Source organism: Rhipicephalus microplus, chromosome 2 (genome assembly GCF_043290135.1).
Source record: "Rhipicephalus microplus isolate Deutch F79 chromosome 2, USDA_Rmic, whole genome shotgun sequence".
Taxonomy (NCBI): Eukaryota; Metazoa; Arthropoda; class Arachnida; order Ixodida; family Ixodidae; genus Rhipicephalus; species Rhipicephalus microplus.
In genome coordinates this window covers 275,598,046-275,614,804 of record NC_134701.1, presented here as the reverse complement: position 1 = coordinate 275,614,804, position 16,759 = coordinate 275,598,046, and the positions used below count along the sequence as shown (strand labels likewise).

Here is a 16,759-nt window from a genome sequence, read left to right as displayed (position 1 = left end):
CACCCCTAACTTCGAGCCGGATTTTCTGAAAAAAAAAAAGTGCGCCTATTATGCGAGTAAATACGGTAATTATATTTTTTAAAGAGGAGGAAAAAATACAGATATACACCTAATTTCAGCACAGTATCTCGAATAATAAAAATTTTCATTTCAAGACCAGCGTCTCCCCTTAAAGGGACACTAAAGTCAAATAACAATTTACATCAGAGTGGAAGCTCAATGTATGACAACATCTAAAACGACAATATTATCAACAACAGTGCCCTACTTACCGAAAAATCAAGGTAAATGCACAAGAACACAAGCGCCGCAGTAGGATATTTTCAAAATGATCCTGATGACATCAGACGAACTGCCTACAATGAATCGCTAGTAATCAATCTAACTGCACTAAATAAAGAACTTTCCATGCATCAAGAGACACAATAAAATGCTGCTTGTTTGTTTCTTTTTGATTCATGGAAAAAAGAACCACCAGACGTTTCTATGGGGATTGGCGCGAGTGGTTCAAAAATTCAATTTTCACGTGGTTACAGGAGACAGGTGGTGCGATCTAGCGGGGTGCCGTTGAAACAAAAGCACCTGTAATCTCGAAGCCAATGGCAGGAAATTGTTCAATGGACGTAGTTGCTGCTTTGGCTCTCGCTGCTTTCAGTCTGCTGCTACTAGCGCAGTAAAGCCGGGCAACATTGTGCACGACAACAGTCACGCGAGATGGTGCGGTTGGTCTGCTTCTCGAGGCAGGTAATTTGAAGTGTGCTAACCCGCTAAATTTTATTTCAAAATAGGCCCTTCCTTGGCATGAAAGTAACACTACGAGGTTTCTGGACTGCCATTTCAACAATAAACGTCGACTTAATAGTTGGCTTTAGTGTCCTTTTAAGCCTGCAGATGCTTCCTTTGTCCTCTTTTACTGCAAGCAACAAACAGGAGGATGAAAAAGTAAGCCAGGAAAGCAGTAGTATGGTACTCACACTGAGGTACCTTGAGGCACAAGGATGCCGAGGTGCCGTGCCTTCTCGATACGCAAATTCAGCATGCCATCCTGGGTGCAGTGTTGCAGCCTCAGCTGCAGCTGAAGGCAGGGGAAGTCCACTTGGTCTAAGGGGTTCTCGTCATCCTCCTCCTCATCGTCGTCATCATCTTCCTCATCGTCATCATCTTCTTCCTCCTCTTCCTCATCCCCAGGCCTGAAAGGAAAGCCAACCAATGGGCCATCAATGTAACTGGCAGTCAATGAAGCAGCTTTATCGTGAAACGGAGCACTTCGTGGATATTCCATTCACATTCATAGATTGCATAAAAGGATCACTAAAGGCCATTATGCAGCAACTTCAATCTTTGCGAGTACAAATGAGAGAGGAGAGAGAACCACCAGCAAATGAATTCGTTCTTGAAAGACTGCAGTCAAGCACCCGACCTGGTGCCCAGTAGTGCAAGGGTACTCATTTTCAAATGTGAGCTCTGCTTTATCCAAAAACAGTGGTGCCCTCAGCTCCCTCAGACAATGTTGTCACCAATGATCTGGTTGCTACACATTAGTGTGACCCAGTATGCAAAGCGAAATAAATGCCATTGGACAAAAGGAACAGCGGTCTCTGAACTACCGAGCACCTCAAACTGCTGAGGTGCGTTGTATAAATCTGGAAAATGTAAGATGGACATTTACCGCCCATTTCGCTGAGAGCAAACAGTGCACACACAAAACCACAGAACAGGAACACCAGAGCGATTACAGCAGCACAGGCACAACACTTGTGCTATCTCTGCCACCTCGGTGACTAGTACATTGAAATGAATGAGTTGTTGACAGTACGTTCATTCGACTTTTTCGTTTTAGCCCCATAATCAGCCTGTACCTATGGAGACCCTTTATGGAGAAACAAAATGAATGTGCAATGCAAGTCAAATTACCTTGGGGGTGCAGCCTCATAGACACCACTGTCTCCAGCCACAGACTCGTCACTGATGGCAGCAGACACACCACCCGTGCGAAGGCACTCCTGCTCGCAGATGGGGCTCAGAGGAGGCTCTGGCCCTCGGGGTCGAGGTATCTCCACCATGCCCTTGCACCTGCCACACAGCATATGTGTACGTTGAGTCACACAACAACCACCCATAGATGATTCGTAAATAGCATGAGAATATCCGAGCGAATGCAATACAGTCGCCAACTGTTTATTCGAACGCTGAAAATTCGAGCATGCTCGTTTATTCGTACAGTTTCGTGGCCCTGCCACTCGTCCTATTGAAGTGATTAAACAAGGATCGAAAATTCGGACATCCCACAGAGCACCGGTAGCACCAGCAGGTGCCCCTTTCCCCGCATATGAAGGGGAAAAAAAAAAGGAGAAAGAAAAAAAAAGCTAAAGTTGGCGTTTGATGCTAGGAAGAGCTGCAAAATGTGCATGAAAACTCAATTTGAAGATACACATACTTGTTTTCAAGCAAAACAAGCCTACATGAGGGGCATTCTGGTCCTGCCAATAGGCTGAAGCAGATTGCCGTCGGGTGATGCTAACAGTCATACTTCCTTTGTGATAGAGAATTGATGATAAAGATGTGATAATCTTCCCACTTCAACAAAAAATATATTAAAAAATAAAAATTCTGAGCAGCAGGCAGTCCCTAATACCAATTCTATTTAGGTTATCCGAGAAAAGGTACTTATGGTTCAAGCGCAAACCAGTTAGTATAACGGCACTTTACATGTGAAGGGCAGGTGTGGCAACTTCGTAAGCAAAGCTTTTTTTTCTTTTTTTTTAATGTAGCAACTGAGCTCACTGGTCAATGCAAAACTGCCTCCTGGCAAGACTTACCCATCACAGTGCGGCGACACGGGAGGTGACAGCGACGACAGTGAGGAGCGTGGTGAGAGAGGTGGACTGCAGCCTGTGGGGCGGTGAGGAGGGCGGCAGGCCATGTCCATGGCTAGCGTGCAGCCACCGTAGATGTCTGGAAAACTCAGGCTGGCGAGTGAGCCGTGAGAGCTGCCTGTGCTCAGGGATCCCAAAGAGGAGCTTGATGAGGCAGACAGCGTGCTGGCAGACAGGCTGCACAGTGCCAGCAAAGAGAGTCAAGCCAGGCCACAACAAACGTCAACTCACACAAAAACACTCGCTCAGCATTATCACCGCCATGCTTTGATACTATACAGCAAGTTAATTTAGCATTCATAAGGCCATCCATCTACTTATTGAAGTCTCCCGCAGCAATGTTACCAACGTGGGCGTGCAAGTACAGATGACTTTAGCGAGATGTGCCCACATTGCGAATCTAGTCTTCTCACAAAAAATGCCCCCACCACCCCGAAGGGTTTGTGAGGAAATGCAAATGTATTTCTTGCGTCGAGAAAGGGCACCGTTGCCATCAGAGATTCGCCTTCACAGACTTCTGCCATCGCCTTGAGAGAAGCCCAGCCAGCGAACTGGAGAGTGGGGCGTCAGCATTCTCGGCTATGCAATGGCGTTTTACAGCGGCGTCTCAAGCACACCATTCCGGATGTTCTTGAGAGGCGCCCAGCCAGCGAATGGCCGAGAGTGGACGGAAGAGTGGGGCACTGGGAGCAGAGAGAGCAAATGGCGAGAGAAGGAGCGGCGAAGCACTGCACCTACCCTCTCCTACACTGTCGCACCACATGCTCCAGTTGCTAGGGGCGAGGATAAGCGCATGCGCCCACGGCTGTTGCAATGGGAGATGAAGTGACAGCAGAGAAATAACACTTGCCGGTGGGCGGCCGCTGCCACCAACAAATGCATGACATAGCCCGACTAAGAAATGCATTCACATTTAAAAATGATGCTGCAGTGCAAAAGAAGTTATATGTTTAGCAGATGCTTAGGCTGTTTGCTTCACCATGAATAAAATGTGGCATAAAATATTTAATGAGTAATTATGTTATGCAAAATTTATTTGGGAAAACGAATAATAGGAAAACTGCAGGAAAATGTTATGCAATAGTAGTGCAGATTAAGAAAAGACTGATGATTGATATGTGGGGTTTAACGTCCCAAAACCACCATATGATTATGAGAGACGCCGTAGTGGAGGGCTCCGGAAATTTAGACCACCTGGGGTTCTTTAACGTGCACCCAAATCTGAGCACACGGGCCTACAACATTTCCGCCTCCATCGGAAATGCAGCCGCCACAGCCGGGATTCGAACCCGCGCCCTGCGGGTCAGCAGCCGAGTACCTTAGCCACTAGACCACCGTGGCGGGGCGATTAAAAAAAAAAAAAAAAAAAAAAAAAAAAAAAAAAAAAAAGAAAAGACTTGGTGGCACTTTAGCCAAAATTTAGAGAAAGAAAAACGAAAGACTCACAACCATGGTTAAGGCACAAAGTGCATTCAAGGCTGTGTTCTAATTCTTAGACAGCATCGCAGACGGTCTCCGCAGACAGCTTAGAAGAGAGCACCAAGCCCATGCTGTCCGAGAATTGGAACACGCCTGGACAGCTTTTACGCGACGGGGCACCACATAGCGTCGAGAAAAAAAGCCAAGATAAACAAATGTAACTGTTGTATTTTCTGGCCTATTTCGTACTGAATCTAAAAAAAAAATTAGCGCTACTCACATTGAGCATCTGGAGAAGCGTCTGCTTGTGTGCAGACGACTATTCCGGTGAGATCCAATCTATCCGAGCGATTCGCTGAGCCTTCATCTTGTTTGGACAGCAAATTAGCTTGCATCGTATTTGTCTACGATGCCCTCTTCTTGGAGCTGTCTATTTTGCCGGCTACGTGAGAATTTGAACGGGACTTAAGATGGCCGCTGTCCATTTAGCTGTATATTTAGCAGTCTACGGGGAGTATTGGAATACACTCCAAGTACTGTACAATCTCAGTGATATGATTATGGCTCATAATAATTTTTCTGTGGTCCCATACAAGGGAAATTCACCTAAAGCATGCCATGCTTGCCCTTTTGCCACCTAGTGTTACGCAGAAATATGTATAAAGAATGGGAAGGGGCTACTAGCTGTCATGAGACATTGCCCATTATGTTCCTTAATTACACATGCATGCAAGTGCCAATATGATCGTTGAGATCAAAAAAGGCAATTATCACTACTTTTCTATGTTTTTCGGTGATACAAACTCCAGCTGATATGAACGTTTTCCGTGAACCCACGAGATCCGTATCTACAAGATTCTACTGCAATTGGTAGAAGATACCAAGTTGCAAGCTGGTACAGAGCGAGAGCATGTGACATGGGATGCAAGATGCCGATAAGGTTTCCTTTTTCGTTACAGGGCTCGCTGTATACGCACCTCTGGAGGCGTGTCTCGAGGCACGCCGTGAGACGTGTCGCATCCCTGAGCTGCTGCAACAAGAGCTGCTTCTGTTCATGCAGCCGTAGCCGCTGTGCAATGGCACGGTTGGAGCTCTCCAGGGCATCCCCCAGGTCTCGCTCTAGCCGTGAAATCTCCTCTCGCAGCACAGGCGAGTCTCCCCGCTCCAGCTGTGCACGAAGCTCATGCAGGAGCTGCTCCTTTTCACGAACCAGGAGGAGCCTGTGGGAATGAGAACACAGGGCAATGTGTGTAAGCACTGACCGAATTAATGTGTTAATTTTACGATACCATTGACAATTAACGTGGGAGGTTGAAGCGTGGTGACTGAAGTATGACAGTGTTTTTTGGTACAAGTTAGTGCGACATTCCCGAGCATGTGCTAACAAAATATGCCAAATGCACATTTCTGAAAATGAAATTGAAACTAATCACAATAGGGTAGGCAGATTTTGCATGAGGATATTTATTTTTACTTAAGAGCAACAAACTTTTAGGATATCTCCAGCAGTTCAACACATTCGATAAAAGCAAAACTTTCAATTAAACTCTATCAGCAGACCTGGGTTCATTTTTACAATCAATTCAACGAATCTTGTAACTCTAGCTGAAACAAAACTTGAGCGACTGTGCTTTAGCAACAAGCTGTGACTGAGGAAGAGATCAAGAACATGGGCTCTTTGGAGAACTTTGCTGGCTCTTGAGACCACTTGTGCTGATGAAAATTGTATATTTATTTTTGAAAATGAGATAGGAAACAGCATAATTGTAATGTAATCCCTATATATTTTATACACAGCTCCACAAATTGCATTTCACACTTTGTACTCCATGTCTGCCGTGTCTCATGTTGTTCCATATTTAGTGAGTATTCACGTTATTGAACAAATCAATTTATTCAATGAGCCATTTTCCTCGCTTCCTTGAACTTGCTTGATGTGCGAGTTCTGTGTATTCAATATTTGCTATCAGCATACACGCTAATACCCACTGAAAAAGTTTATTGCCACATTCAAAAAGGTACGGCTGTAGCTAATGTTGTGTTCGATCTCGTAGTAAAAGACTAGTTTACTGACCCACACTAAAACACACGCCACACAGGCTACACTCTAATGCCACACAGGCCACAACTTCACGAGCGCCACTCAGTCTACTTTGTCATTGTCTTTCACACTGTTTACGCCAGGGCACATGCATCTCGTGGATGCGTTAGTGATTTGCCAACACTAAGAATTTAGAATGCCATCTAATGCCCACCTGTCCTGATCGGATTCGGCTTGTCCAGGTGACAGTCGGTCTTCGAGGTCTGCCAACTCGCGCTGGATGCGCTGTACTTCACGCCGTGCCTCATCGTAGCTAAGCCTCGTGCGAGCCACCTCGGCAAGTCGGGCACCCAAGGGAGCCAGCTCACCAGACAGATCAGTCTGCGAGGCTGCGCACGGCCGTTCCTCCGGCACACGGGAGTCCAGCACATCCCGCGTCAACTCCTCCTTCAGCTGCCACAGTCGCTGTTACACAATAACACATGTCCGTCACAATCCCGCTCAAAATGAGGAAGCTATGGTAGCCCTTTCAGCCATAGAGTTCCCTATAAATACAGTAGAAGGAACTCTCGTGCTAGTGTCTGTGGGAGCTGCAATGCACGGAGATTCAGCGAGCATGGAAATGATGGGTAGTAGTACACAAATTTCTCTCATTTTTGTACTTTTGGCTCCAGTTGGTTTTACCTGGCTTGAAGTTGCTTTGACACGAAACAACAATCAATAAATAATTAGCCTTCACTACTTTATTCTTTTAGGCTCGCCACATCAAATCGGCTCCCAAAGCTTGTAACCGTCCATTCTATCATTCGAAACAACAAAAAAAGAACAACAAATGAAGCTACAAGCGCGTTCGAAACGCGCAAGTACGAAGACAAGGCCAATCTGTGTACTACCCATCATTGCCTGATCGCTCAACTATGGCATCGACAGAGTCCACTCTAGTTAATTCTCGGAAACTCTATGCTTTCAGCAGCAATACAAAGAATGCTAGTTCGACAAACAAAGTGAGGAAAGAAACAGCATTATTTTAAAACTGCACAGTACAGAAAAGGTAGCTGACTAGGCTAGTCGGTACCTACAGTATCAATAACCAAATAGCCCCTTCAGTTAAGGGAGTTATTCATGCCGAAGATAAACAAACAAGGCAAAAAAGCACAGCTATGAAAAACACGTTGCCAGCACACTGCACCCCTCAGTGCAAGCATCCCCTAGTCACCGCTGATAATATTGTACACAGCACTTGTCCCGTGTCTGCTTTTCATAGCCATGCTTTCTCGTGCTGTTTGTCTACAAAGAAGAAGTTCACTGAAGATGAACAGCACCTCTCATCAAGGTAGGTCACATCCTTCAAAAACATTTTTTATATACACTCGAACCTCATTGCAACAAACTTGCATCTTACATAAAAATAAGTTTGTTATATCTGAAAATTCGTTATAAAGGTTTATTCTTAATGCTAAATCTGTAGCAAGACTGTTTTTCATTTACTTTGTTATAACTGATATTTTGTTATATCTGGATTCATTAAATCGAGGTTGGAGTGTAAAATAATTGGGGATTTCATATTTTTAAGCTCCCTGTTCATTTGAAAAGATTGAGCAAGAAGAGTGGCTACTTGGGCTGGTTGGTATTGCATTTTTTGAAAGAGATATACTTCCTTAGTGAGCAAGAAACGTTTCAGAAGGAAGAGCAGAGTCCTATCTCTCTGCTATTTCTTCCTTGTGAAACGTTCCCTGCAGTCACTCTCTTGCAGTGCATTTCAAGTACATCGGGCTCTTTTTCCGTCCCTGCCTGTTCGAGACAGGCGTGCATAATTTTGATTGTTGATGCAACGTGCAAAGCCAAGCTTTACGCCTTTTCGGTGAAAGACTGTCCTATCTATCTGCTTTTTCTTCCAGCAAAAACAAGTACATATGTAGTTATCTCAAGCCGTTCAAAAGCTATGACGACATTGTCAGCCCCTGCCGAAGGCATCTCAAACCGAAGGTTTTCGATACCACAAAACCAGCTATCTCGTCATAAATATTTTCAAGCGTACATTGTCTGAGCACGTTCTAAAGCTTGTGTAACAGGCTTTCAATTTATTTAAAGATTTCCACTACTCGGCTGCGCCACTCTGTTCAAGTTGTGCACATTCTCGCTTGGCTGTTTTTTTTTTTTTTCATCCTCTTTCAAGCTCTTAGACTTTGTTCTGGCTTTTCAACCAGAAAGTTATAGTAGTTAGTGAAATATGACACAGTATAGCAAGAAAAAGAGGCGTCAATGCAAGTTAGTGATTCAATATACCAAGCGTATACCCACTGTCGAGCACAGGAATGAGAGTGAACTGAAGACACAAAATGAGCTAGAAAAAAAAAAAAAAAAAACGTTCATCCCCTCACTCATCAGAAGATTATGCCACTTTAAAAGAGGTACCAAGCTATGAGCCTGGTGAATTTCAGGCATACTGGATGTTTCATTCTTATACACTCGAACCTCAATACAACAAAACGAGATATAACAAAACCAGATATTACAAAACATCGTTTATAACAAAGTAAATGAAGAGTACTATTGCAATAGATTTAGTGTTCAGAATACAACTTTATAACAAATTTCTGGATATAGCAAACTTATTTTTGTGTTACATGCAACTTCGTTATAAAGAGGTTTGAGTGTATAAACATTCGGTTGAAATCTTTAAAGCCATTATTTACAAAATGTGATTTTTGCCTCTTACAGTTTCGTTAGCAATGATAGCTTTCATTCTAATGAATATTTTTACATAATTTTTTTTGTCTGTTTTTGTATAGGTGAAATTGTGGATTCAAGCAAGATGATTGAACACTAGCAATAACTTTTTGTACTGTAACTAATAATGTGCAAAACAGGCCTGCCAAATATGAACTTTGTTGGCATGTTTTTATGGCAACACACCTTAGCTTTAAGATATGAAGATTGTGGAGTTAAGATGCACAGAGTGTTCTCTGTGCTACGTAGCTGCCAAGTCATGTTAGAGTTGCACCAACAGTTTCTTTAGTGTTCCCTCATGGTGCAACGCGCGTATTATGGCACATTTTGACTTTATAATAAGTTTACTTTTTTTTACATTTTTAGGTATTTCATCATGTTAAACTTCAAAATAACTAGGCCTCATAAGCTAAAACTACAATTATAAGCTCAGACGAAAACTGTAAAATTTGATTGATTGATATGTGGGGTTTAACGTTTCAAAACCACTATATGATTATGAGAGACGCCGTAGTGGAGGGCTCTGGAAATTTAGACCACCTGGGGTTCTTTAACGTGCACCCAAATCTGAGCACACGGGCCTACAACATTTCAACTGTAAAATTTGTTCTTAAAGGTAGTGACCAGCCAGAAGGCTAGTTTTTAAAATGGCTTAAATACAGTGGAACATCGATTATAAAACTTTCAGGGGACCCAGCAAAACCATGCGGGTGTCGTATAATCGAAAAACTAAAATTATCCATTGCGACACTCAGCCTTGCCCGAAAAACGGGTACAGACTGCCTGACTGCCTGAAGAACCTGCTGAAAAATGGGGAACCTACTTTGGGGCTACTTTATAATTTGCCACTGATTGATATGTGGGGTTTAACGTCCCAAAACCACTATATGATTATGAGAGACGCCGTAGTGGAGGGCTCCGGAAATTTAGACCACCTGGGGTTCTTTAACGTGCACCCAAATCTGAGCACACGGGCCTACAACAGTATAATTTGCCACTACCTGTGTCTGAAGCTTTAATACCAATTTATGAGTGCTTTTATGAGCATTGCAAAACATGCAAACCATGATTGGTGGTTCTTGAAGAAACTGGGTATTAGCAGTTTTTCCTATTTTTCTCACAAAAGTAAATTTACCACTGTTCAATTTTGAGGCCTCAAAATCTCTGCAGCTAGGGCAGGGACAACAATAATCCTTTTGCAATAGAAACCTGTACGTATATAAAATGCAAGTAGGGGAGCAGAATTTAGAGCCCAAGCATTTTTAATTAAATATTAATCAAAACTGTGACAACATTCAAACTGCTTTTGAAGATGGAAAGTTCATTTTACTGTAAAATAATCAAGGGCAAAAAACAAAAAACTCTTGCATACTTTCAATCTCTAGTCATAAGTCTATGTTGCCATACCTTAAATATCACTTTTAATTAAGCACTTTTTTTCTATGGTGGCCTTAAACAATAGGGGGTCAATTTAGGTTTTCTCAGGAACAAAATGAGTTATAGGAAAAGTAATTACAAATTTGAAATCAGCAGAAAAAGCCTCACAAGCCTGCGCATTTTGATCAAGGTCAGTGAAGAAATAAACAAAAAAATGTCAAAGATGAATCTGCCCCCTTCAATTATTCTTGCAGTTGTAGCTGATCGCAGCAACAATTAGTTGAAGGAGGTGTGAGCAAATCTTTATTCTCAGCTTTAAACACAATCAAATCTAACGCGCATCTTAGTAGTGATAAACAGAGTTAAAAAATTGCCTGCGCGTGAAAACGAAACCGAAACCGCGTTGCCATGAACCTCCCATCAGAAGAGCCCAGTGCCATCACTTTCACATAATGGTGACGAACCACGACTTTACGTACGATGCGTTTGTGCGTGACTGAGCTGTGCATGTTGTAATTTGTTGCCTCGTGAAGTGCATCTAGTGGTGTCCCGCTGTTATTATGAACGTTGACGTCAAAGCAGGACACCTGCCTCTATCACACTCGCAGCTGTATATCGACCAGGAAATGTTTCCACAGACCGAAAATGTATAAATATCAACTTTTTGGTCAGCTGAACCTACTCTATATGAAGAGAGCTTGACTAGGTAACGACACCAGATACGTACGCACGTGATTGAGGTGTATGTAGAAGCTCATGAACTTCAGGGAGAATAAATTTTCAATTCGATGAAGATGACTATACTTTTTCTGTAGTCCACCTTGGAGTATGCAAGTTCATATTTTGCACTCGTGAATATTTGGTTGACGTGCGATTCGAGTAAAGGTGTTTTTTTTTTTGTTTTTTTTCTTTCAGGCAGAATCAATGTTGTCGCAAGAAGCGTGGTCGGCGTAAAACTGTGTCATATAACCAAGGTTTTTAATACATTGTTTATATGGGGATTTTGGCAGGACAAAGCCGTGTCGTAGTAAAATGCAGGTCGTCTAAAACCGGGAGACGTATAATCGAAGTTCCACTATACAGCTGTACAACCATTTTTTTTTATACGAACTCTCCCGCACAATGAAAGAAGCTCCAAGCACACTATTAAACTTCACATGTCATTCCTGTCAGCAGGGCTACAATAAAGGCTACATGTTGACAGGTCATAACAAAAATATAATTAACTTAATTATGTGGTTTTACATGCTTAAACTATGATATGGTTACAAAGCACACTGTGGTGGGTATCTCAGATTATTTCAGACAGCCTGGTATTTCAAGTAAACGGGTGTTATAGCTTTCTACACTACTGACAGGTGGCCACTATAGCCAGGAACCTTAGCTACTACGATACCACCGCGCGCAACACTTCACGGCAGGTTTTAATGCTTGTGCCATCTTCAATTTGTCATGCAAGGTTACCTAAAACTGCTGTATTCCGTTCCGTTGAAACTTTATTGTGTGTGACATAGCATGTGAAACTTTTACCCACAGCATATCTATACTCATGCCCTCGCCTCAACTGACAGCAACATCACAGCTTTGGAGAAGTGAAGTGAACTTTATTGCCACATATATCAAAACATGTTTAAACAACAAGGATGGTGGGATAAAAGCTGCATGTAGGCAGCTTGACTAGTCCCACCTCCCAGAACAATAACAGCAGCAGCAAACATTAACAAGCATTCTTACTTGTCACAATAGTAAAATAGAAATACATAAAGCAAAGTGATAAGAGAAGAAGCAAAGAAGTATGAAACAAACATTCTCAACAGACACAATCATAAACAACAAAACATTGGTGTTTATAAAATTAGTTGAAGCATTTTCTTTTTGGAAATATGACGTATGTTGTCGTCACTTAATTTACATTTGTTTAGTATTGTAGGAAGGCGGTAGGGAAGTGTTTGAAAACCGTAGTTTCTGCATGGTCGCGGAACTGCCCAATGTTCGGTGTGTCGGTTTATGCGATATGATTGATTTATTGACAAGTTAGTGATGTTCCTCATATGAGTACTGCCCTTAATCGTTTCATGTTTAAAAGAACTTATAAGCTGATACTCATAAAAGTGGTCATCTCGGATGATTTTGAACTTCAGAAATAGGTCACGCGTGTGCTCATTATAAGGTACATCAGCAATAGCCCATAGGGCTTGCTTCTGTAGTGTGACTAAATTTTCTAATAACACTTTTTCAGCTGAAAAAGGGCTTGCATTTGCAGTGTTTCAGACAGTTGTGGGCAATATGAGACGAGAAATAGAGACTATACGCACTGAGGGACACTGTTGCTTAAAGTGCAAGATCCATGGCAAAAATGGTTATGCCTCATTTCGTTCCCCTGCTTCCTGTCCATTAGTTATGCACCTTTGCATCCCTTATTTCAAGCGTTACACAGTCCTTTGTGATAAACTTGTATTGTACCATCTTATAAAATTATATTGGATTTATTCTCAATATAGTTTTGCAGTGCCTTTTATTTGTAAAGCTGGCAACTTACCTGCAGTAGCTGCGTCTTTTCTCTGTGACCTTTGCCCAAGGAGCGCTGTACACTGCAAAGTTCTTCAAGCACGGCCTTTGCCTGGTCAAGGCTGTAGCCCGCTGGGAGCTCACAGAACTGCTGCTCAACTCGCCGCAGAGCTTCTAGTCCTTGTTCCCGCTGGTGGACTTCAGATCTCACCTACAAAGACAAAATAAGTCCGCATGAGGTGCACTCACAGGCCAACTTTCAATTAATTTCTTTTGTTTTTCTTCGTCAAAGAAGCCTTGTCTGCTTGTTACAACAGCGCATAGGTGGTTTATCACTGACGGGAACATAAAGCAACGACTTGGCTAAGATTTATCAAGCCTCAGAAGAGGGTTACATAAATGCCTCGTTATTCCCTTGGTGTCACAGAAAAAAAAAAGTTTGGGGCAAGGTGCTATACTCCTTAGCAATGGAGCAAAGAAAAGGTGCTAGATACTATGAGCCGTAAATTGCAGAAAAATAATTACCCGTACAATGAAGTTAGTGTTAACTAGCTCTGCTTGAGCAAGAAAGGTGCTTATCAATGGCATTGTCAAATTCAACTGAGTGCATTCTTGTTCGTTTTATTTGGCTGTTTCACCCATGCACTAATTATAGCTTTACAGAGTTCGCCAATGCACATAATGCCATGACAAAAGATATAGAATGTGCATCCAAACAAGCACAACGTGGCACGTTAACTGAGAGCCGGCAATTGGCGAACAAAGGCACGAAGACTTCTTCCAAAGTTACAATTTAAAGTTGTTAAATAAGTTAAATAAAGTTGTTTCCACTCATGATCCCAGAGTGTGGAACTCGCTCACAACGTAATCCAACTTTTCACAATGCCCAACTGCATGCGCCCTTTCCTTAACAGAAAAACTGCGAAATATCTGTTCATCATCTAGGCCAGTGGTTCTCAGCCATGGATGCCTCGGGGACCCCTTGCGGACTTGTGGAAGTGATGGGGGACCCCTTGCAGCAGAGGGAGGGGAAGTACGTAAGTAAATTAACGTAATTGGAGCGTCAAACAAGTGTCTTTTATTGCTACCAAAAACCATCAAAGAAACGTGCCACATCACTTCATTTTGGACAGTTCATCAATACGTGGCACAGTCTCGCTTAAAGAAAAATGCGGGTGAGGGTTTCACAGATAATAGAGATAGCTTCGCGGACCCCCAAGGGTTTGCGGACACCCAAGGGTTTGCGGACCCCCATGTGAGAACCACTGATCTAGGCTTTGCTTCTGAAAATACTGGTTGTCCAGGCCTCTACCAAAACCCAAGCAAAACAGCAGAGGGCATCGCAGGAAAATGAGAGTGGCGGATTTAGCAGGGCTCACACGGCAGGTAGAGAGCCGCGACAGATGGGAAGGTTTGAACTCACTTGTTCCAGCTCTCTACGCAGCTTGGCCACACGATGCCGTGCCCGGCCCACATCAGAGCGTAGCAGCTCAGGGTCCAGTGAGCTGGTACGCGACGCCACTGAGGTGCAAGAAGAGTGCAGGGAAGTGGTCAAGCTCCCATGCAGTGAAAGACCCTTTAGGGCACCAGACAGGTGGTCAAACTCGTCTTGAGCGATGGCTAGTCGCTGGTGCTTGACATCCACCATCTCGCGTTTGGCCTACGACAGGGAAACCATCGTTCACATATAGACACTGAACTAAAAAGAGGTGCTGACCGAGCGCTCATTTTTTTTTTGTGTTAGACAAAGCATAACAAAACCAACGGACAATGAAGCTTAGGAAGGTATAGCGGACACTATTTGTAGCTTTTAGCAGCCGCGACAGTAATTATGACATAAGTGGAAAGGATATAAAGCGGATACAAAACTTGCTGCAGGTACAGACCTAGCCTTCATAAAATGCATCCAATGACCTAAAAATTGAGCTATCGCAACTGTCGCTTTTCGATTCACAAGATCGAGCACTAATGCAATTCTGGTGGTGTTAATCAGACCCACTATTACACAACCATAAATACCGAATAAAGTGGATAGGAAAGCAACAGCCACTGTGACTTAATTAGTAGAACATTGGAAACTGCTATCTGAAGGCTGCACCTTAGGTCCCTACCAGCAGTAAGTTGATTTTTCATCTATTTTCATTCCTTTCCATTTACGTTTGTTCTCCAGGGTGTTACTAAAGCCTTTTTGCTTACAAAAGTTCTACGTGCTGTAGCTTTGGTCCAAATTAGTCCAGAGCATTCATTCTTGCAAGCTCTGACCACACAACATCATTTTAATAGGCCACTGTCTTTTATCACTACCAGCATTTAAGAGAAAACTCACCTGCGAATTGGCCAATGCAAAAAACACTGATTTCTCAATATTTTTGAAAAGTACTTGTTGCACAGAAAAACAGTAATGGCATAGTTAAAATCAACATGTCGAAATACATAAAAGATGGAAGTTTGATCAAAATTCACCCGTAGGTAAAAAATGAAGATTAAAGTGAGGAGCTCTCCCTTAAAAGCTACAAATAATGTTCCCTGTATGTTCCAGACTCATAGCCTGTTGGATTCACTGTACAGGCACTGTAGCAATTCACCATAAGCAGCTTACAATGAATGGGGCAACAAAAGGTGAGACAGGCAGGAAAACTTTGTCCTGTCTGTCTCACCTTTTTTTTGTCCCATTCATTGCACTTCATTTCACCAAGCACGCATCACCAACTGGCCCACAACTCTTCTAATAGGCACACAGAAAATAAGAACACAATACAGTGCTGAACCAATGTTCACGGCTATTGTGAACCAATTTGTAAAAGATACAAAACAAGCTTTTTGCAAAGCTTACACAAACAAAGCAAAATTATATTTAAGTGAATGATAGAATAATCTATCGGGTGCAAGAACACCTTAGAGCTTTAATAGAACAAGTGCACAGAAGTGCAATACGAATTTAGAACTGTTTGGATACGAGTATGTCGGTATGCACCCATCGACAAAGGAACATCACACGAGGACAGCTCCCGTCCAGTGGGATGTTTCCCTGTCTGTTTTTAAATGAGGACTGTGCTTTTATTGATGGATTTTTTAACTTTTACGGCTCTATTGAAATTCTTCTTTTTCCAAAGAGTCTACCTTTTTGGAATCACCAGAATATGATTTTTATACGACACATCTCATTCCGATACATTTTGCTATTGCATATCTTTATAAAAAAACAAAAAAAAAATCTGTAATAGGAAACCTTGTATAGCTTAGCACTAAATATAATTAGATAACATTAGGCGGTGAAGATCTGCATGTGACCTTTTAAAGGGAAAAGAACAAAAACAATGTTACTTTCATCTTGCTGGTTAGACATAAGCAGCACTCGGAAAGAAAAAGAGTAAAACCACTCACCGCGAGGTCGTCCTGAGCAGTAAGCAGGTACTCTTTGAGCATAGCCTCTTGAAGTTGCCTCCATTGTTGTCTAGGGTCTTCAATTTGATTCGTTTCTAGCAAAGGAAGAAAGCAATGCAATAAGCACAAGTATAAGCAACACACCACATCTCAAAGGGCAACCCATTATTCATCGCTTGCTCACAGGTTACTCCTTAAAATGTAAACATTGCTCATATAACGCGACAGGCTATGCAATCAATCTTCTGCTGCTTCTTTGCTAAACATGGCACACATGAAAGAAGCTTATAAATGACAACGGTTGATGCTGATAACAATTTTTGTGTCTTTTTGACGTTACATAGAGCATAATACTTCAGGATTACAAATGGCAAATACATGACTGTAGTGTGAAAAGGTAATGCAGCATGCATCACTGTTGTGA

At 42.5% G+C, this 16,759-nt stretch overlaps 1 protein-coding gene across 3 annotated transcripts in view; it reads right to left on the bottom strand.

Annotated features, from left to right (window-relative positions):
• Nucleotides 1-16,759, bottom strand: part of kibra (WW and C2 domain containing protein kibra) — a 48,723-nt gene that overhangs the window by 26,940 nt on the left and 5,024 nt on the right. For all 3 annotated transcript variants that reach the window (XM_075882037.1, XM_075882036.1, XM_037430203.2), the window contains 8 exons: nt 16,336-16,430; nt 14,375-14,611; nt 12,983-13,162; nt 6,551-6,801; nt 5,273-5,515; nt 2,820-3,053; nt 1,915-2,073; nt 975-1,190 (listed from right to left, as the gene is read on the bottom strand). In XM_075882037.1, the coding sequence (XP_075738152.1) occupies nt 975-1,190; nt 1,915-2,073; nt 2,820-3,053; nt 5,273-5,515; nt 6,551-6,801; nt 12,983-13,162; nt 14,375-14,611; nt 16,336-16,430 (1,615 nt within the window). The remainder of the gene's footprint in view (nt 1-974; nt 1,191-1,914; nt 2,074-2,819; nt 3,054-5,272; nt 5,516-6,550; nt 6,802-12,982; nt 13,163-14,374; nt 14,612-16,335; nt 16,431-16,759) is intronic.